The 21,326-nt window shown below is 42.9% G+C and overlaps 1 protein-coding gene across 1 annotated transcript; it reads left to right on the top strand.

The window, feature by feature from the left end:
- Window positions 1-5,824: 5,824 nt before the first annotated feature.
- On the top strand, window positions 5,825-6,930 carry LOC1280798 (17-beta-hydroxysteroid dehydrogenase 14). The gene is made up of 2 exons (XM_320665.5): window positions 5,825-6,454; window positions 6,541-6,930. The coding sequence occupies exons 1-2, from the start codon at window positions 5,902-5,904 to the stop codon at window positions 6,759-6,761; spliced, it is 774 nt and encodes a 257-aa protein (XP_320665.5). The 5' UTR covers window positions 5,825-5,901; the 3' UTR covers window positions 6,762-6,930.
- Window positions 6,931-21,326: the final 14,396 nt, after the last annotated feature.

Below are 21,326 nucleotides of genomic sequence, written 5' to 3'. Positions count from 1 at the left end.
GGGAGGCACCTTGCAGTAGACGCAGCTGTCAAAATTTTCAACACAACCGTTTGGAGTGGGAAGCGAACGAACGGTGAAGCGGGTATGCGAAAGAGATGCTGGCGAGGTGCGGAACGTCGCTGTACAAATATTATGTATGTTTCTGCATTCGAAAGCAGATCATTTTCCTCCGGTTCTATTTTACGGCAGTCGAGCATTCCAGAGAGGGGGGTAAATTTGTGAAACGAGTCAGGATGATTTCCCACTCCATGGACTGGAAAGCAAGCACGAGATGATGGTGTATGTGAGTGTCTGTGTGTTTGTGTGTGTCGTTGTATTATTTTTTAAGGAAAACAACCTACTTTGATGATTGTGGTCGTGCTGATGATGGAATGAACTTTAACCTTTTCCGATGCACATTAGCTGTCATTGCTTTTGCGCCCTTTGGGATGGATATGGGTATGGCTTGTAGGTTTCAAGCGGAAAACTACAAGATTTTACCCGAAAGTTAACTCGACACGTGATGTGTGCTTCAGTTTGCGCAAAGTGAATGCGCTCTGGGAGTAACGGTAGCGTTGAGGAGAAAATTAGAAACCCACAGCAGTTGGTTTGATGTAAGCAATCAAACACTGGATTACCTTAGCATGGAAAAACAGGTTTATTGACTTAATGTATTTACTTCGTCGATTTTAATTCATCAGCGTGCAGGTGATATCGTTTATGCAATTCATCAAAACATTATCGTCAGGCCAAAAAATGGGTGAAGAGAAACAGGATCTTATGAACATTTAGAAACTTTATCAACATTGTGCATTTTTAAGCCATTAATTACCCTTCTTTTGGATTGTCTGCGTTTGTATTTGTGCTTTTTAACCGGCACTGTGCAGAAGAACAGTTTAAATAAATAAGACTTATGCAAAAAATTATCTTGAAGAGCTGAAAAATGTATTGAAATACGTGTAAAAAAGACATCTGAAGGCAATTTCAAAATTTATAGTAAGGCAAATTGTATTTTATTCAACTTATAGTAAGGAAAAACGGATTCTTATGTTCATAAATGTAAGAAAGGAAAAGCGCTAGTGGTAGTGAGAGAGAGAAATAACGGTAGCGAGATCAGGAGAACGAGAGAGAACTAGGAACGAGTAGCGAGAGAGAGAACGCGCAGGTTTAAAATCGGGAGCGCGGGTTAAGCGCGAGGAGTTGAATTCGGACCGCGAAGCGAATAACATGTTGTGAACTGAAATCTAAATAAAGCGTTATTTGCCTAAACCGAATAAAAAACTCCACATAAACATAAACAATACTATTCGCCCTATAGTTTTGCTGAAAAACTAAACTTCTAATGAGTCTAATGGTCTAATGAGAAAATATGAAACGTCTTTCATTTAGGAAGTATTGTTCTAACGAAATGTGAGCTTTTCGTTTTCTTCATTTCAACGTAATAAAAGCTCTCAGAATAACAAGTAAGTCTATGTATTATTATGTATTATTGCACGTTGATTTTACAGTTTATGCAATTAATGATGTTGTTAGATGAAGGAATCAGCCTTTGACGCACATTAAGCGATTATTCTCGCTTCTCTTCTTATGTACTATCTTTTTTTTTTCTTTTGGCTCAACAACCGTCTCGGCTACGAATCTACCAGCTACACGTTAATTAATCGTAAAGCAGAACTACGCCAGTCTCGGCATCTCAAAAAAAAATATATATGCGTAATAATTATACGAAAACGTCACTGTATTTCTTCCCAACCGGAGGCTAACAACAGGAATGCAGAATTTCGATCTGATCAACCAATACCACGAGGAAATTGGGTAAGGATAGGGCTTTGAGGGCTCTTCGAGTGTTCTTAGTGCCCTGTTCAATTTTGCTTAGAATTGATAAAAATGTATTATTTTTTTCAGAAAAATAAATCAAATTGTGGTTTTTGTATTGTTTTTGTGCGGTAAAATTAGAATTGATCAAAAATTTATGACTTATAGACAAAAATAGGTGCGTTAGAGTCAAAAATCGGATGCCTTAGAGCCAAAACTAGGTGGCTGCGACTGCATACTGCAGAGAAATTAAAAAAGAAATTATCAGAAGTTGTTCCACTACACAGCTAAACGCATACAAAGCGCTTCACAACATCTTCACTACCATAAGCATCCCGTTAGCTTCTATATTGAACCGTTGGCCCAGAAATTCTCGACCTCGAGCTACTCCATCTCAGCAAGCTGCCACATAACTGATCCGTCACGATAGAACCCGAACGCAAATATGCTTCCCCCAAGCTGGCAGCATGGAACCGCTTTGCCAACTTACACATAATGCAGTATAAATTTGATAATTGCGTTATCTCGCACCAATTATGGATGCATGCGCATCCATCCAAACCAAAAGGAGGGGGGATGTTTTGTTTGTAGAAGGGTTTGCCTATTTTGGTCGAATTATCCGCCCACAGCGCGCTACCGTGCGAAACCCACCGAGCCAACCAGCCAGCCAGCCAGCCAGCACAGGGGCTTGTCATACCAGCTTGTACCGGGCACGCTGGTGCAACTCGTTCCCACACACCAACCGGGTGCATCGCTGGATAGTTGAAATTTAGAACCGTTTTAGATACGAGGTAAAACGTTCCCTTATGGCTGGCTGCAGCCACCCCAAAAGAGAGGACGCGTTCTAGGAAAAGCGGGTCTCCGTACTACGCAGATTGAGCCGGACCGCTTCACGACAACAATAATATCGCGTTTCAATCCCCTTCGGTGCGATGCTTTTAACGTACCCACGTGGAAAAGCTTCCCTCGGCGGAGCACGGGCACGTTGAAACTCGTTCGCGTTCATGTATGCAAATTACACTTAACCATATTATCATCAATCCCAACCCCACCATCAGCCGCGCTCAAAGCCAGCGCCCTACCGTGCGCTGCTGCACCACCGGAACGTCATCATTATTTCGCCATTTTTCGGGTATGCAAATATGGTAGTTTAATTCGTTGTCAGCAACAGATAAAATTTTAAATTCCATTTCAAACCCCGCCCGGAAGTGGGCCGAGAGTTGGGTGGGTAGTAGCCGGTGAAAACGGAGAACGGTTCGCGCGCACGCTTTGCAGACGATTCATTTGATATTTTATCAATATTAAAAAGATATTAACACTACGGGCCCATTCGGTGGCTGATTCGAAAAATCAACGATGACGGTGGTGGTGGTGGTGGTAGTGCTGCTGCTGCTGTCCGATGTTGGGTGGGATATTCCTTCCAGTTCTCGGGTTTTGGCATCGAAATGACGCGAGTTGACCACAGCTAGAGAAGGGAGCGCGATGTGCGTTTGAATAAACCTCATGGAAGCCCCCCCCCCCCCCCCCCCCTCTGTAACATATGCATTTGCAGACCCAAAAGTTGTATCTTGATAAGGGGTAGGGGGTGATGGACCAGGCAAGGGAGAAAGTATTAAATAAATATCAACAGCGATTGTTTTTAAAAGTGAATCCATTATAACACATTTTCAATGGGCAATGTATGAGGCAGAATGATGGGAGGAAAATTGGAATGAAGGTAATTTAAAATTAAAACATTGCCAATTGGTTGGCGATTTCATCTTGGTTTTGCAATATTTTTTTTATAGAAAAGTACATTTTAGCATCTACTTAGCTTGATTGCTTTTTTGAGTTATATTCCATGTATTCCAAATACAGCTCATTAATATAGAATAATAACTCATTTTACTCAGCAGATACTCTGCAGATACTGCTCGGCTGAAGATCAAAGCGAAGGAGTTGATGCTGTTAAAAGACCTGACACAGCTTCCATTCCCACTAGTCCACTACAAAGACGAAACCAAGGAAGACAATTGTAGGTTTAAAGAATCACGATTCCGGTGTTAGATAGTAATCTTACTATCATATTTGATTCTTGGACTTAATAGGCACTTACATACGAACTTAAATAATGGTAATGTTACGAAAAAAAGTAACGAACTTTCAAAAATAGGGTAGAACTATAATTGTCTACTAACTTATTCCCTTTGTCGGTTACGTTTCGATTGATGCACGACTCCCAAACATGTTTGTAGAAGCGCTACATGACGGTTCGTTCATGATGTCCCGTTTACAGAACCAGACACGTACTTTGCCCGCTATACCTTTCGTACGATCTGTAACTGCCATTTGCCTGACTGCAGGACTTGTCTTATCTTTGCTTGTAACAATTAATTAATTTAAAATCTATTTAGAAATATCCTCATTTAGTAAAGTTGTATAACACTCTACCAAACTCTTGGAAATACCTGTATATCGGATCATCATAGACTCCTGTAAAACTAAGTACAGGTATTCCCCGATATACGCCATACTCGATATACGTGATATTCTAACCATGACAGTTATTTGAGCAAAGTGTACTGAGCTGACACATCAATTGTCAAATGCAAAATAAATTCCCTTTTGGTCGAATTTAAAATACCATTTACAAAGGTACTAAATGGTACTTTTCAGTTGAAATCACCTCAAATAACTAATGTGGAGGATAAAACCTACGATTTCAAGCAAAAATTACACAAAAATTCGCTATAATTGCACCGAAAACTTCGAAATTCGATATACGTGAATATTCGAGATACGCAATTTCCTCATGTCCGCATTGATAGCGTATATCGGGGAATACCTGTTTACCTGTACTTGTAAAGCTCTAAAAAAATCAAAGCCTGTAAATAATTAAATGCATGCATTTTGTTCTTAATGCAGAGTCTAAAGGCCGGGCTACATTGATCGTACTCGCACGCGTAATTTTGATTTTCACTAGCGCATCTGGCGGCGGCTGACCGAAGCATTTTGCCAAACAATTTGGAGCCGCTCCAGAAAATAAGTTAATTTTCCATGTTTTTTACTTAAATCGGAGGAGAAAAGTTTTGTAAAACGTAGATACACATGTTTTGCACGCATTGCATCCATTTTTGCAATGGAAAACGATGGAAAAACTACTTAATTTTGAGATCCGGCAGGTCCATTCCCTCGATGACCAAAAAAAGCTTCCACCAGCCGCCGCCAGATGCGCTAGTGAAAATCAAAATTACGCTTGCGAGTACGATCAATGTAGCCCGGCCTTAACATAACCACAACTATTAATACAGTGAAATCGCTTTGAGCAGCAGTTTCTCCAAGATGAATTATTTCTTTAATATGAACAATTCGACTGTCGTCGTCATGGATACTCCATAATATCATGTACATTTTGTTAGCCTTCTTTGATTTAACTGTAGGTTCCTTGAGCATCCACCTTAGAGAGACTTCACTGTATTTCTATTCCTCATTCGAAAGTTAATTTCAAAAAACCGTAGATAAGATAACGGGTACTAATTTAGTTTTCAAACAGTAGCAATTGCCCATACAGTTTGATCTTCAAAAAGAACACGATTTAGATGAATTATTATCATCAGTAACAAGTTTTACTCCAGGAATAACACCTATATTGACATTAATATTTATTGTACCGATTGTTTTGATTGAGTTGTCCAATGTTTTCCCAGCAGCAGGCCACTGCACTACTACTCATAGGCTTATCATCTTAACGGCAAACCCCATTGTCTTGTAGATACTATTGCGAAGATCTCACCTCACCTCATCAGTTCCACCAACTGAATCAGGCAACGGTGTGCGTGCATTGCAGGTCGTTTTCGAACACGCCAAACGGGACCTACCCTATGTGCCGATTGCAAACAAACCGGTGAGCCGAATGTTCAACATACCCATTCAATATCACCTGCTATTTTTGTTTCGTTTATCTCACACACTTACAAACACACCTGTACACCTCATCATACAAGAAACAGTGCTATCATCTGTGCAAACCTGATAAGATAGCGACAGTATCACGGCCATTTAAAAAGAAACAGTACAGCGCTCGTTTCACGTACCATCAGTTATCGTACCATCGTCGTCGGGCTAGGAATGGATTTCACCGGCAAGGTTGTGCTCATCACCGGAGCTAGCTCGGGCATTGGAGCTTCCACGGCCAAATATCTCACAAATCTCGGCGCATCCTGTGTGCTTGCTGCCCGGAACGAAGCGAAGCTGGCCGAAGTGTGTAAGGAGTGTGCTGCCCTGGGCAAGGCGACTCCGCTGACCGTCGTGACGGACGTGACGAAGCGGGCGGATCTCGAGCGGCTCCTCAAGCTGACCATCGCCAAGTACGGCCGGCTGGATGTGTTGGTAAACAATGCGGGGAAGGGGGCGGGCGGCAGCATCGAGGAAGCCGACCTGGACCAGTTCGATGACATACTCGACACGAACCTGCGGTCGGTGTTTGCGCTGACCAAGCTGGCCCTGCCCCATCTGCTCGCGGCCAAGGGGAACATCGTGAACGTGTCGAGTGTGGCCGGCACGAACTCGTTCCACAATGCGCTGTCGTACTGCGTTTCCAAGGCGGCACTCGATCAGTTCACGCGCTGCACCGCGCTGGATCTGGCCGCGAAGGGTGTGCGCGTCAACTCCGTCAATCCGGGTGAGTGTGTGGAGGGCAAGAGCATTTCCCCAAAGGGGCAGTGCGTTACGTTATCATCCTGCTTTTTCGCATTTCCACATTTGCAGCGGTCATTGTGACCAACTTCCACAAAGCGATCGGTATGGAGGACGAAGCGTACGCCGCCTATCTGAAGCACTGCGAAACGACGCACCCGTTGGGGCGCGTCGGAACTGGGGAGGAGGTGGCGGCCTCGATCGCATTCCTGGCCTGTGATGCGACGGCCAGCTTCACCACCGGCACCTGTCTGCGGGTGGACGGTGGAAAGCACATCCTGACGCCACGGTGAAATGTCTATCAATCACGCATCACGGATGAGAATGGAACGAGCGGGATTGGTTGAATCACATTCCAGAAACATTCTTCGAATGCTTCGCATTAGATAAGCTTTGTAGCGATGTGACGATGTACCAAACAGGAGGAAAATTATAAATACACGATGTTGCATAATTAACCTACATTGCAGGAATATAATTGTTTTTCATTTATAGTAATGGAAGCTGTTCACAATTCGTTCTGTACTAATTCCACAGGACGATTTTTAACAGTTTTTCTCCAATTAACAACATTTTTGCCTTAAAGTTCTTGTAACTCCAGTGTTTCATATTTCTAACAAACAATATTTGGACAATTTAGAAGAAGGCTTTTCCAAACATCAACACCGTTTTTAGTTACTACTTTTCTTAGCATTCTCCTCTAGAAGCCTTCGTCGTTGTGCTAAAGCTTTAGGCAGCAGCGCCATCTAGCGGATATCTTCATACTTTCTACATTCTAGGTGACAGCTCTAGCACGCTGTTGATAAAACTGTCTCTTTAGTGAATCTTTTGTGATCGTAACTGGATTCCATAATACTCATTTTCGACAGGCAGGTTGGAAATTCCAATTGTATTCAAAACAAATGGTACAACTGATGGAAGATAATTAACAAACGATAACATTTTCCAGCCAGTGAAAAATGTATGTTTTATTATAAACTATAAAGTGACAATAGGGCCAATAATATGAAGTGCTAGAGAAAATGTGTCAAAAATGCTGATTTTCTATTATGATCCGTGTTAGACGATTCGCTTTGTCTCTGATTTGAATATCTAACTGAACGAATGACATTTGCATTACCTGACTCAGTTTTTTGTCTATCAGTTTTCCTGTTAGACGATTCGCTTTGTCTCTGATTTGACATATCTAACTGAACGAAGGACGTTTGCATTACGTTTGCCGTCAGGTTAAAACTACGAAACGATTTTGTATTACCACTTTAAAAACATTGCATTACCTTACTCAACCGGACAACGGGTTTCGTCAAACAGCTTTCCATTAGATTAGATGTATAGAAAGTGTTCTATTTTACGGTGTAACTATTAATATGCAGTACAATTAATTACATTTAGAATGGAATGATTATCATTTATGACAGTTGATAAAATGTGTGGAATTAGTCACAAAATGCACAACAAGTATGGAGAACATATAGAACCATTTCACTTCAGTAAAGATTTGGAAAAACTGGTGTTATGATAGAAAAGGTTCCCTAAATAAAGCAATAAAAGAACAAAAATAGAACACCAAATGACAACATGGTTTAACAGTTTCGTAATGCTTCTTGAGCTTCAAGTTAGCGTTTGTTCAGAAAAACAATAGCATTGACACAGTAATTTGACAATAATTTCTTGGGTAAAAGAAAGAAACAATAAACGAAACGTGAGACGTCTCTAACAACGTTCTATCATAAGTGTAAGGTTCATGGCCTACTCCGTCTGGTGGACTGTGGGAGAGGTGCTTCTTAAGCTAACGTCTTCAAAGAGGCTGACACCTTAAATGGATGTTCAGCTTTTTCTAACCGCGCATTTCCTTTAAACGTCTTGCCACTCGTAAGACAAATCAAATTCCGTCTTTAATGCAATGCTTTCGTAAAAGTTTGAACAAAAAATTACATACTGTGTTGGAAATCATTTGGTGGATGGATTTGTTTGACATTTTTCCGTCTAACACCGAATAATTGTACGGAATATCGGTTAAATACATTAGAAAAAGAAAACTCCCATAAAAGTTGTAAAATGATAGCTTAATTTTATATTCAAATCAGATTCACTTTTGTGTTCAAATTGCAGCTTTAAATATTTAGTTGACTTGATTCATTTAGTAAATTATTGCATACTTTCAGGCGAACCTACGCACTTTTAACCTCGAAAGGTAACGCAACTAAATTAATAACCGTATCCTTCACCAATAATTGCCTGTCAAAAGAAGGACACGCTGCTTCAAGTAGCAAACTCAACTAGAAGGCCAGATCATTGCTAGCAAATATACACCACCCCCCTCCCCCGCGCCCTTCCGACAAACCGATAACGAGTTGATGATGGCGATGTTTGTCGATCACAGACACACACACACACACACACCTACTATGGACAGACACACCTGGTGTCGATGCAAACCAGCAAAGCGAGATTATTGCCGCTCGCAAGATTAAACATGTCGGTGTTCAACGCAGAGAAACGACGCAAGGACGATGACGACGATGACGGTGACGACGACGACGACGACGACGACATCATCCAGCGGAAACACGCCACCGGGAACACTTCATTAATCGCACTTTCGCAGCGAAGCGATTCGCAAAGCGGCAGACCGTTACGGTACACAGCCAAAGATCACTCAGCAAATTGGCACGAATATATTATGCGCTCGTCTGCACTTCTGTGCGCCGTCAGGTTTAAGGCTTCCGACCGTGCAGACACACACACACACACACACACACACACAGACCCAGAGGCCAGCGGAACTTCATTTGTCTTGGAAGAGCAAATTCTTGGACAGCGCCGGTTTATGCATCCTCTCAAGGGTTGCGCGAGCAGAGTGTGTTTGTCTTTGCCGGTGGAGATTTCAATCTCGCCCCGTGTACGGGACGGGCTGGACATTGCAAAACTCCATGGCCATGGCCCGGCCTGCCAGCGTAGAATGTAGAGTGAGATCTTACCACCACCACCACCACCACGGTGGTTGGACGCTAGCCATCGAAAGGTTTATGTCTTGTTCGTCTCATTTATTCCCAAGCAGCAACGGCCGGGCCAGGATTCCACACACTCCGCAACACGGATCGGATCCTTTTTGGTGGGACGCGCCCACCGTGAGCGGGGACATTAATTTTCCGGCACAACGATGCACCGGGTCCGGCGCGTTCTCGGAAAAGGGGACCCCGGAACCGTCATTTCAGTACGGCAGGCTCACCCCGGGGGTTCGCTCACTTTATGGTGAACCCCAAAAACCCAGCCTCCCAGGCCACGGCATGCGAGATGCATCTTAAGCAAACATAAACAGAAGGCACCGAATAAATAACACTTTATCCTTTTAACCGTGTCGTTTCCGGACCGTGTGTGTGTGTATGTGCAAGGCTGCCCGTTTGCTGGACGCAGGTCGCTGGTGCGATGTTTATCTCCGGGGCGTTTTCTGAGGAAAGCAAAACTGCAAACCTGCCGGCCTGGCGCTTGGCGCTTGCTGCTGCAACTACTCGGTTACGCTCGGTCTGCCTCGACTTGCTCGCACAAGCTTTTCGCGATTCATTGCGGCGATAGAAAGACAAACGGTGAAACATGGGCAGCCGGCACCTCGCCGTAGTGCTGTTTCCACTCGATATGCACTCAATTTGATGCCCGTTTTTCGGCAGGTTCTGAGCGAAGGGACCGTAATGGACCGGCGAACCGGCTGTTCTACCGTACGCAGCCGTTCTCGTATCGATGTGTGGAAAACCCCCGGTAACGTGGAACTCGTTTCGGGTACAATCGCGGTGGAATTTATCGTCGCTCATCAATAATCCGCTAGCATTTGCGGGAAGACTTGTGCCTTTTGGTCTCTCGCTCTCTCTATGTGCCTTTATCTCTCTCTCAGTCAGTTTCTATCGTTTCAGCCACCACCACACTATTTTGCTACTATCATAGCGATCCTATCGCGGCTGAGCCGGGCACAAAACGCACCCATGGATTCGAGGTTCGAGCCATTCTCAGCCGCTCCCGGCGATGGCGACGAACCCGGTCACAAACGGGATCCCATTTGTCAGGGACACAACACTGCCGCGGAACAAGCCAGCCAAAATAAAAAAAAACGTGTAGAAAGAATTAGAAAAAGAACGGTAGCATTTGTTGTACCGGAAACATGTCGAATTTGGGGCGAAACACTTGCTCAAGCTGCTGCTGCTGCTGCTGCTGCTGCAGCGAATGTTTGAACATTGCACGAACGATTTGTGAACGAGCTCGCGTGAACGATCGACGGGCAGCTTTGCGATGGGAATATTTAGTGCCCGCTAAACGCTAAAGCTTTGCCCGCCACTTAACAAACCGCGATAAGACTAACACAGCACGGCATTTTCTATGTGAGTGTTCTTTTTTGCGTTTAAAGGAAAGCAACACAAAAAAGATCCTTCAAATGTAGGACAATTTAGTGCAGTTACGCTGCAAGCTGTCATTGCTATTGCTCAGAACTGGCTTTGCTTTACTAACCCCCGCACCACCCCATATCTCACTCCGAGTAATGTCCGGAAGTGCACGTTGCATTATGCACCTCCTGGTACAGCCCATCTCAGCCCATCTCTCTAAATCATGCATTTGTTTTATCAACTGAGCAGTGTGGTCGTTTGGGAAAGAGGAAAGGGAGAAAAAAAGAAACAACACTCCCAAAGGGTTTCTGCCAGCCAGTAAACTGTGCTAAGCGGCTGTTAGCGGGGGGTTAGGAGCGGATGGTACAAATTGATTTACAACCGACATCACGCAAGATTGGCTTCGAAAGGCAACGAAGGGGCGCTGCACGCAGGCAGGAATGCGAGGAGCGGGCATGTTAATTAGCTTGCAAAACCGTATGGAGGATGCAAATGTTGGAAACTCTTCCACTTTCCGGTTGTGTTTCAAATTAGCGATTCAAATGCTTTCGCTATCAATAATTCATACCTAGATGGCGGAAGGAGGGGGCACATAAATCGTACAGCCGGTCGTATTATTATCATGCCCCATCCACCTCCTCCTTCTTCTTCTCTCGGGTTGATTGTAGATTGTTTCGCGATTTCATTTGTTTGTAATTGAGCAGGGGTTGGAGCTGACGGGGAGGAAGGTGGGAGGTGGAATTTTTCCCCTTTCTACACAGAAACGCTCTCTACTGAATTGAACCGTGAAGCATACGCTGTGAGGATAAGCGGGACAAACACAAAAAAAAACCTGACCTACGACTTAATAGGCTTCTATCCGAGTACTATCATATAATAAATTAATTCAATTCCTGTTCAAACAGTAAATTGTGACCCTATAACATATAATCGGTGCGGGTAAGGTATAACGAATTATCCTGTTAACGGGTCAAATGAGGCTTTAGCTGAATAGGTTTGTGAAAACAAAGTATGGAAAAGAGAGCTTAAGAATAGTATTCTACTCATGTTAATTGTTAGTAATGCCATTGAATTTTATAACTATTATTTGAATTTAACATTTCTTGGACCATTATCCATGGAAATCGATTAACCGGCAGCCGTGCGGACCCGAGTTGCCCGAGTAATCAACGTTCTACTGTAGTTAAATTGGCCTAGTTCAAGGACTATGCAACAGATCTTCGGGACTAATACAATGTCAGAAATGTACCTACACAACTATAACAGATTGTCCTAGGTTTTAGGGACAGTGAGCATCGTTTTAATACTTAAGACGAGAATATAAAAATTCTTTTAGAAAGATTGATTTGTTTGAGAAGATCCCATTTACATGGAGGCAGTCCCGCAAACCCGTACAATTTTCAAACATTCCCGTCTTGGATTCAAGCCTCATATGAAAAGTTACCCACATAACAAGGACTGAGTCGTAGGCTTAATGGTACTTATTAAGTCTCGAAAGCCAGTAGTGTATAGGCTGCGATAACTACGTAAATCGTTACGCCAAACAGAAGAAGAATATCCCATGTCGACTTGCTTTCGTTCGAATTTTTCCACTGTATCAAGATTCAAATTAGGTTTCCATTTTTTTCTATTTTCAAAATCTCAGACTCAGGTTTAGCCTGTGTTTTTATTTTAACACGTTAGATATCTTGTTTTGCCTCATTTTAAACCTCAAAGCAATAGTTGGTTTGATTTTGTATAATTTTTTTTAATAGCTTTTAGTATAATTTTTGGGTTAGCGAGTATCGAGTATCAAAGAACTAGATAGTCAGTCTTTACTGCATGGTATCATCCCGGATGGGAACCATCTGATTTTAAAAGAGCCCGCTGGCTGCATATCTGAATTTTAGCCATAGGATCCTTCTTCCTAATACCTATAACTTTAAAGAGACCCGTTCCATGATCCTGACAGTTGATCAAATCAAGATTCTTGCAGCAATAATTAGTTATTTATCCAAGCTTTGCTCTAGTAATGTCAAATTATGTTTTATGATTCTAGCTTAATAGATATCCCCCGGCTATCCAGCCTTAATAAAACTTTACTTGTCAACTATTTTGTATCAGAAAATAAATTACTTTTGGCACCAATCAAACGTAAAACATAACATAATAATAAATGCTGTTCTTCAACTCGTCATTCTTGCACACATTACTTCCACTTTCACAGCCTTTAAAGCTGCAACAAGATGGGTTAATTTCAACAAAAGTGGTATGGTTCTTAAATGCATCATGCACGGCCAACACCCCACCGGAGACAGGTGAAAGGTAATAGCTTTATTTATAACAACGACATTTCACAAAACTGACCATTAAGCGGAACGTGCCCCATTGCCCGGAACAACGCTGACAACGCGGTGAAGGATGTGTCCATGTGACATAAAAAATGGATAAAAATACAAAACAGACTCAGTGTCAGTGGGTGCGCGAGTAAAACGATCCAAACCTCTCCCGCACAATTTCCACCCCATGAAGGGACCTCCGATGATATGTCCTCTGTCAACACCTCACGGGGAGTCAATCACCCTTCGGTCCATGCCCATGCAAAACGCAAAAAAAACTGTTGAGTGCTTTCCAAAACCAACCCAACCTTACAACCAACCAAAAAACAACAACAGCAAGCATCCATGCTACCTTCCATCGAGTTCGGTTCCGTTGCTTCTTGCACGTGCATCATCAGAAACTAGGAGACGACGAACCCGAACTGCCTACATGCACACACGCACACCGGGAGGAAGGTTGGGTTGATTCCTTTCACGAATATCCTTTCTTGTTATACGGTTTCCCACTTATCGGTGGAGCCGATCTGCAGCAAGCGTGCCCCGAAAAATGGGTGCGTGTAGTTATTGCAGCGACCCTCGCGATCCTTTCCGCAACCCCACGAAGATCTCCGGGCACTAGGAGGGGAGGGGAAAGGCCTTTTAATTTTCGGCCCTTGCGTGTGAGTGTGCTACCTTTTTTCGCCGCAGCTTACGTGCTACGGTGCTGCATGATGACGTGCCGTTTTTTCGCTTTAATCGACCCCAAAACCCTTCCCAGACGCAAAACACGCGCCCGTCTACGTTCTCCCAACCCAACCTAACCCAGCCAGCCAGCAAATAGTGTGGCGTGTGATGTGTGTAAGGGGTTTCCATGCTTCTTCTTCTACTTTTTTTGCACACTAACACGTATGTGCGTTTGTCAGGATACAAAACTCGAGAGAACACGATCACGGAACACAAATCCCTCACACAACGAGCACGGTTTCTTGCTTCGTACTTTGTCATTTGCCACGACGCTGCAAGGTGGCAATCCTTTTTCGCGTGCTGCTTTACTGCCCTTACTACTTTTGTCCCTTTTTTCCATTTTCCCCTTTACTTGCTTCCAAGTGCTGGCGAAACCAAGTGGAGTTGTCCCAGTTTTTTGGGGCGTGTTTCGCCAGCGTTTGAGTGTGATTAGTGAGGTTGCGTTTGGAAGAAGCGTCCTCCCGGGTGGTGGAGTGGTAGCAGGATCACGTTAAATTAATTGCATTACCACGCGTGTAAGTGGCTACACGTTCGTGTGTGGATATGTGTGTGTGTGTGTGGCTCGCAGTGTTGGAAGTGGTCTTTTAGTTCCACCGGCTCAGGAATCACGCAGGTCGTGGTCAGTTGCAGTCCGTAACGTGTGGGTTACGGTTGCGTGCACACACAAGGATATAACGAGGACAGGACAGGGCTTAGCTTTGTAGAAGTGTTGAACATTATGTGAGGGACTGTATATTCGTAGATATATTATGGGCAGTGGATTAGAATGCTTGTAAAACTGTCATTTTCATCAAATCAATTTAATTAATTTTGCTGATATCAAATGCCTATACTCAAAACATAGTCCCTAAATCTAAAATGTTCAAAATTAGGTGTGTTAACAATTGGGTATAAATTAAGAAAAATGATGCACTAAAATTTTGTGTATTACCGAGTTTCATAACTTATAGTTACATAAAAATAGTTTACAATATAAAGTATAGTTATCATAAAATAGCAAAATTTAAGCGGAAATAAAACATAACATAACATAATTCAGTAATATAGGGCCCCTTTCTCTTTTAAGTTCGTAGGCTTAAATTTCAGCCAGTTAGTGGTTTGCATTTTATAGCAGTTTTCGAGCAGCTATCAAAGTGTATATAATATACAGGTGGGCTCATTCCAAGGTGTATGTCTTTAGAAGGTTGATTTTTTTAATATCTTCATTCTATTCACTAAAAGCTCTACAAACACGTGAATACTGCTAATTGTAAGCGAAATCAAATCCAATTTGAACGACTTTTAACATCCATTTTTGTTTCGATACAACAGGACGACCTGATCTCTTTCATGCACCTTGGCAAGAATGAAAAACACGAATTTTTTTCGAGCAGGTACTCGAATCTAATTCCAGATTTGAGGCTGGAATAATCTAGGCGTTACGGACTGCAATTGACCACGACCTGTTGTGTGGCTAGTTTTGTGGATGGTTGTGTATAGAGCATTGCCATGTTTTCAGCCTTCAACTGTCAAACTCCATACAAAAAAGCTGACTAGAACCGTGAAGGGCCCCATAATGGTTCACAAAGAAGTCGTGGCTCAAATTATATAATTCAGCTGAATGATTTGTTAACATAGAATACAGTTGCTCAATACATTGATGGTATAGTGATTTTTTTTCCAATCGTTTGCCAACATCTTGTCCAATTTTCAAACTAGACGTAAAATTTTGTTACCATTCGATTGATAATCTACCTGAGGATCGATTAGGGTTTGTTTAGCTGGAAAATTACAATATTCACACCACAATACAATGTTCACCAGAACTACATGTTGGTATACCTATTATAGCTGAAATTAACAAAACTAACACATTTAAAGTCATAATTTATGTTTATTAAGCAGCGAATGCCATTGGCTTACTCTGACTACATGTCGATAAGTATAACAATCTGCTTTGAATAATTACAGTTCTGTAATAGCCATAGGAATAATAGCCAAAAGGAACTAATGGTAAATTTCCTAAGTCGTCGACACGGGCCATAGTAGGATGTACGGAAAAACACATAGATAAAACACATAAAAGATAAAGGTTCATAAATATCCATGATCGACGTTCAGGTAAATAACTAGACGATTAAAAAATCAATATTTCATTCATAGTGACACATTTTCCCGAAATTTTACATTGAATGTCTCTAAAATTGACTTCCAGTTAATAATTTCATTAATTACTTCTTAACTTAAAAAATCATTTTTGAGTAAAGTCATAACAAATTGTTATCATGTCATCCCCTGTACTTGTTTATTTAAACATAAATTCTTATACCGTTCATTTGCTAAAACATTCTTTCAACCCTTTAAGCATATAAAAATACCTAAACCCCGACCGCTCCTGTAATCTTTGAAAGCTTATCACAACATTATGTTTACTTCCTCTGAGGCATATTACTGCATGGTATGGGAGCCTTAACTATTATTTTATCATTCTGACCTGCTGCCTGCTGACTTTTGGCTGTTTATTTTAGTGCACTTGCCCGATTGAATAGGCCGGCGAGTGGTAAAACCACGAGCTTGTCTTTCTCCATTAGTGAATTTTCACCAACATATATACACAAATATAGAAATAAACACAATGCTTCGAAGTTGAAGAAACCCTCCACAGTGAAATACCCAGAATGTACTAAACAAAAAAAGGTAACATGATTTCATTCACGGCATCGCATGGCGCCGTCGGGCTTTCCGCTTCGGCGAAGTTGCGTGACGTCCCATGCTAAGTAGCGTCGGTACGGTTGAAGGGCAGGACGTAGAAGGCGTAGAACGGGGGGACTTTTCGGTGAAAAATCGCTGTGGTGCTGAAAAGTACCGTCCATCGAGTGTTAGCTCCATTTTTCATCTAAAAACCTTTCGCGCACCCCTTTTCCGCCGAAACGCAGTATGCTAATACTTTCGGGACAGTGTGCAGACTGCTTTGCAGGTAGTCCTCCAACCACCCCCCAGGAGCGAAAGTAACCACACTGGCCATGATACTCAACGCCCCGGCTGGTGCTACCTACGTGAGCCAGCAATGGGAGGGCACAAGGAACGGAAGGAACAGGAAGCGTTCAGTACACTGGCTGAAGTTATTTAATTATGATTTAACTTTAAACTGCTCGGGCAGCGCGGCAGCCCTTTGCTGGTCCCGTTTTTCGATCCACTAATTGCAAACCACCACTACCACCGTGGGGTAAAGCACGCACACACACACACACAAAAGCATGGCATGCTGCGGCACACGGTTGGTAAAGTTTGGGCTGTGAATAAAACACCGCCTAAATGTAGGCAACGCGTTTGGCTGCAGCCCGTGCGAGGGCAAATTTGCGTGAAAATAGGCTCCACCGGAGGGAAAGATTCATTGTGTGACCCTTTGAACATTGACCTGGGTAGAAATCGAGAGAGAGAGAGAGAGAGAGAGAGAGAGAGAAAGAGAGAGAGAGAGAGAGAGAGAAGAGAAAAGGGCAGTCGAAAAGAAAGCGACAGATTATGCAGAACTTATTGATCCTTGCTATGTTGGGGCAACCGTTGGCGATGAGATTACACTCATTTAAAGTTGCACTTTAAATCACATCTTGTGCGCTTGCAAAGGTAGAAGCTAAAGACAACGGATTAGCACAGTGGAGAAAGATATTTCACATTTAATTAGTAATTATATGGATGGGCACCATCTTTAACCGGCAGAGAGTGCTTACTCTCGGTATGAGTCGCGAGTACTTAAAAGGCCACAAAACTTTCTAACCGGGCCATGGAAAGGAGACAACAGAGAACCCCCCTCGCTTTGGGTGCATACCGAAAGCATTAAATTAAATGGCGTTAAAACATCCCGAGGCCCCCGCTATTAAAACACTTTGGTGAAATTAATAAAAACCGATGGCTATCCTATTCTGCTACGAACGACACGAACTTGCTTGCTGTATGAAGTGTGAAGTTCGGGCACACGTCCCTAGAAACACACACACACACGTATCGTTTGGCATGCGTCTGGGACGATAAAGAGGTTGTTTAAAAGCGGTTCAGTTCAGCACCCAACAAAGGGTAAGGAAGGGTGGTCTAAAATATTCGAAAATAATCCTTAATCGATTAAGCATTCGACGCCATCGTAACGCCGGCCAGATATGCGACGCCAACTCCCACAACCCAGACCCCCTTTTTCCCCTTTTTTTCTCGCTAGCTATTGTTCTATTTTTCCAGTCCCTCAGCAGCCCAGCAGCCCAGCTAGAAAGGAGTGTAGTGCAGTGGGAAAATGTTGATTTTAAGTAGGGAAAACAGATCGAACGATAAGCATGGCCAGAGCGACGCATACGGCCGACTTCTACGGGCTGCCCGCCGCACACCCTGTCCCACCGATCGAACCAATAGAAAAGAAGGTGATTGTGTCCAGATGCCTTTGGTTTTTATTAAATGAGCAACCGGAAAGAGCAACCGACCGGGCTTCGACCGGGCCCGCATTTGCCCGCAGACTTCATTCTCATTGTGTGGACCAAACAATGGTCGGCAGTGGAAACCCGAAGGGGAAGCAAGAATGAGGTTTATAAACTCATTTCCATTCTCCCGGAACGTCAGGCGAATCCTTTCCATCGCTGGGAAAGGTTTGCTGTATGGAAGGTGGTTAGGAAGTGCAAAGCGACCGAATATCGGCTGGCCGGCTTCACGGATCGTGTGCACACGGCTTATCTCGAGAGCGAAAGAGAAGCCAGTACACGGCCCGGACGGGTCTTCAATTCCAATTCCGGCGCATCCTTCGGCTGATGCCGAGACATTCGAGCGTCATATTGGAAACAACACCGGTGCCGCTCCAAACCGAACCAAACCTTCCTTTCCCTTCCAGAGCAGCGCCGGAGAGTGCCGTCCGGTCGATTGCGGCATAATTGGATCCATACATTATGGATAATTATTAAAATCAATAAAAGCGATGGTAATTGAAAGCGAAAAACCCCCGGCCGGTTCGAGAGAGAGAGGGCGCCCAGTTCGGTCCTGCTTTTTCGGTACCATGTTTTTCTGTTTTTTGTTGGGTCCCAACTGTGAAGCTGTCCGAGGGGATTGGTGAAGCTGCAATCATTTCCCAGTGAGTGTGTTGAAGAAATGTGTCCACTTGCTTTCGGGACAGGGCAATCGACTGAAGTTTTTCGTTTTTTAATGATCTGTTAAACATACGTTTAATCTATTAAATAATCTGCGCCGGTGCTTTTGTTTTCCAATTGGAACAATTCGTGTACTGATACAACACAGTGCCGAGCCAGTTTAATGTACAATTGGGTAATGTACACATCGTACATCGAACGGGGTGACCAATCGAACAGATGGGCAATTGAATTGATTATCGATTGGAACGGATTGTGGAGGTAGCAAATAAGAAATGCGCGTCGCTTGTACGATACATCTCCATCATTTCAGTCAAGATGCTGCTCACAAAAATATGCTATTTTTGCTCCGTCAATCGTGGACTGAAACCGACAACAGTCAACGAATGTGTAGGATGTAAGGAGGCACAAAAAAGGCTAAAGATCTATAACCGACAGCGCACGTTTCCTCGGTTTTAATGCGTGTAGTCCGATCCGTTTCTTTAAATTATACAACGGACGTATCATGCTTCATGCGGGCTAGCTAACGAGATGATGGCAATTACTGGGCTGGGTAATAATTTTGCGAAAATAAAAGTGTACTGTTACTGTTAATACACCCTAGCCAATCAACAAAAGGTTCCATTTTTGTCTAAATATATCATTACGGCAGGCTACTGATGGAGAATTGTTGTGTAGCGATTATTTTGCGGGAGTTTTAGCTTGTTAAGTTTGCTGTTTTGGTATTTTGTGCTCCGTATTTCGGTCCTAATTTTAGTCAAACAAGTTGAGTCACTTAATATCTCAGCTATTGGGCCATAACAGAGTTCTGTTTGTATGTATTTTGTGTTTCAATTTTCCTTCATCATTCTCTTTTGCTTACTAACTCTTTTTCTTACAATTATTTGGCACCACAATTGAAGTTGGGCAAAGCCTACAACTTTAGTTCAACGTGGCATCGCTGATTGGGGTTTATTCGCTGAAGAGCTACTGAGCTTAAAGCCAAAAGAGCCAAAATGAGCTAGTGAACGAAGGAGAAACTGAGCTAAAGGCGCTAGTGAGCTAAAGAGTTAGAGAATTAGCGAGCTAAAGCATTAGCGAACAAGTAAAGCAAAACGGTTAGGAAGCTGATTAACTAAAAAATCAGTCTTCTTAGCACCCTTAACGTGCTAAGTTCTTAAAGTCTGAGTGAATGAGCTAGTGCACTAATGGATTATAAGAGCTAGTGAGCTACAGAACTAATGGAACTAATGGTGTTAGTGAGTAAATGAGCTAAAGCGCTAGAGAGCTCACGATCTGGAACATTAAAACATTAGATAACCAAAAGACCTAACAGCTTAATAGCTAAAAAGCCCGTAAGCTAAGGCAAAAAGAGAAAAAAAGCTAGTAAACTAATGAAACAAAAGAGCCATATAGCTAGTGAGTTAAAGAGTTCAAGAGCTAACAGGCTAAAGCGCTAGTGTACTGTAAAAGCTAAGAAGATGAATAGCTAAAGAGCAAACCACAAATAGCTAAAGAATCAATGAACTAGTGAGGTAATTAATGAAAGGACAAGTGAGCTAGAGCAAAATCCTAATTAAACTAGAGATTGTGTTTCCTATACCCTCTGCTTTTATATGCTAGTTTATCTTCAGGAACCAGGAAAGAAATGTCCCAGCTCTTTCTCATCCAATCAGCAACGACCGGTGCTCTAGATAGTTCCGAAGATGAGTCCTATTCAACCGGTATTTTTGCACCGGCTTACACAAATGTTTAAATAGCACTCAACTGAACCTTGCTGAGCTTTCGCAAATCTTCCACCATTTTACCGTTCATTACCGTTCACCGCTCCAACGATCTTCGTTGATTACTGTTATCACGCTTGCCACGCTTGAAATACGATACGCAGGAGCAGCACAGATCGCTTTCAACTGTCACAAGCACACGCACCGCATACCGCGCGGCACAGTTCAGTTATTGTTCCATCATCAATGCTGGACAACTTCCCCCGGGGGTACCCGGGGCACATCGGGTGCTCCATTACAGAGCTAAAGTTTGATCGAAATCACCCGCAACATTGTTTGTGAATGTACAAGAAATATCAATATGTCTTTGAACTAACGCGCAGCGCTAACGCCAATCAAGTGCAGGTCGAAACTTTCTCCCCCCGAATGCGTTGCTCTGACAGTTTGGTAAAGTTGGGGCGGGCTATCACCTAACAAAAGATTCAATCTACCACCGACAACGAAACATCCTTAAGCCCTACTTCAAGCGTGACTAAGAAATCCAGAAGCCGCCAGAACAGAAGACACATGAAACAACAAGGAGGCAAGCATTATAAATGTTCCACCATTTAATTTGAAACATTAAACACATCCTTCACATCCTCC

This window comes from Anopheles gambiae, chromosome 3, assembly GCF_943734735.2.
Source record: "Anopheles gambiae chromosome 3, idAnoGambNW_F1_1, whole genome shotgun sequence".
NCBI lineage: Eukaryota > Metazoa > Arthropoda > Insecta > Diptera > Culicidae > Anopheles > Anopheles gambiae.
The sequence above is the reverse complement of the archived record's forward strand: the minus strand, read 5'-3'. Positions and strand labels throughout refer to the sequence as shown.

What these genes read in the sequence shown, in the direction of transcription:
- LOC1280798 (XM_320665.5), top strand. Translation starts at nt 5,902, where the DNA reads ATGGATTTCACCGGCAAGGTTGTGCTCATCACCGGAGCTAGCTCGGGC. An exon ending in CGTCAACTCCGTCAATCCGG is followed by an intron (nt 6,455 to 6,540) that starts GTGAGTGTGTGG and finishes CCACATTTGCAG; the next exon opens with CGGTCATTGTGACCAACTTC.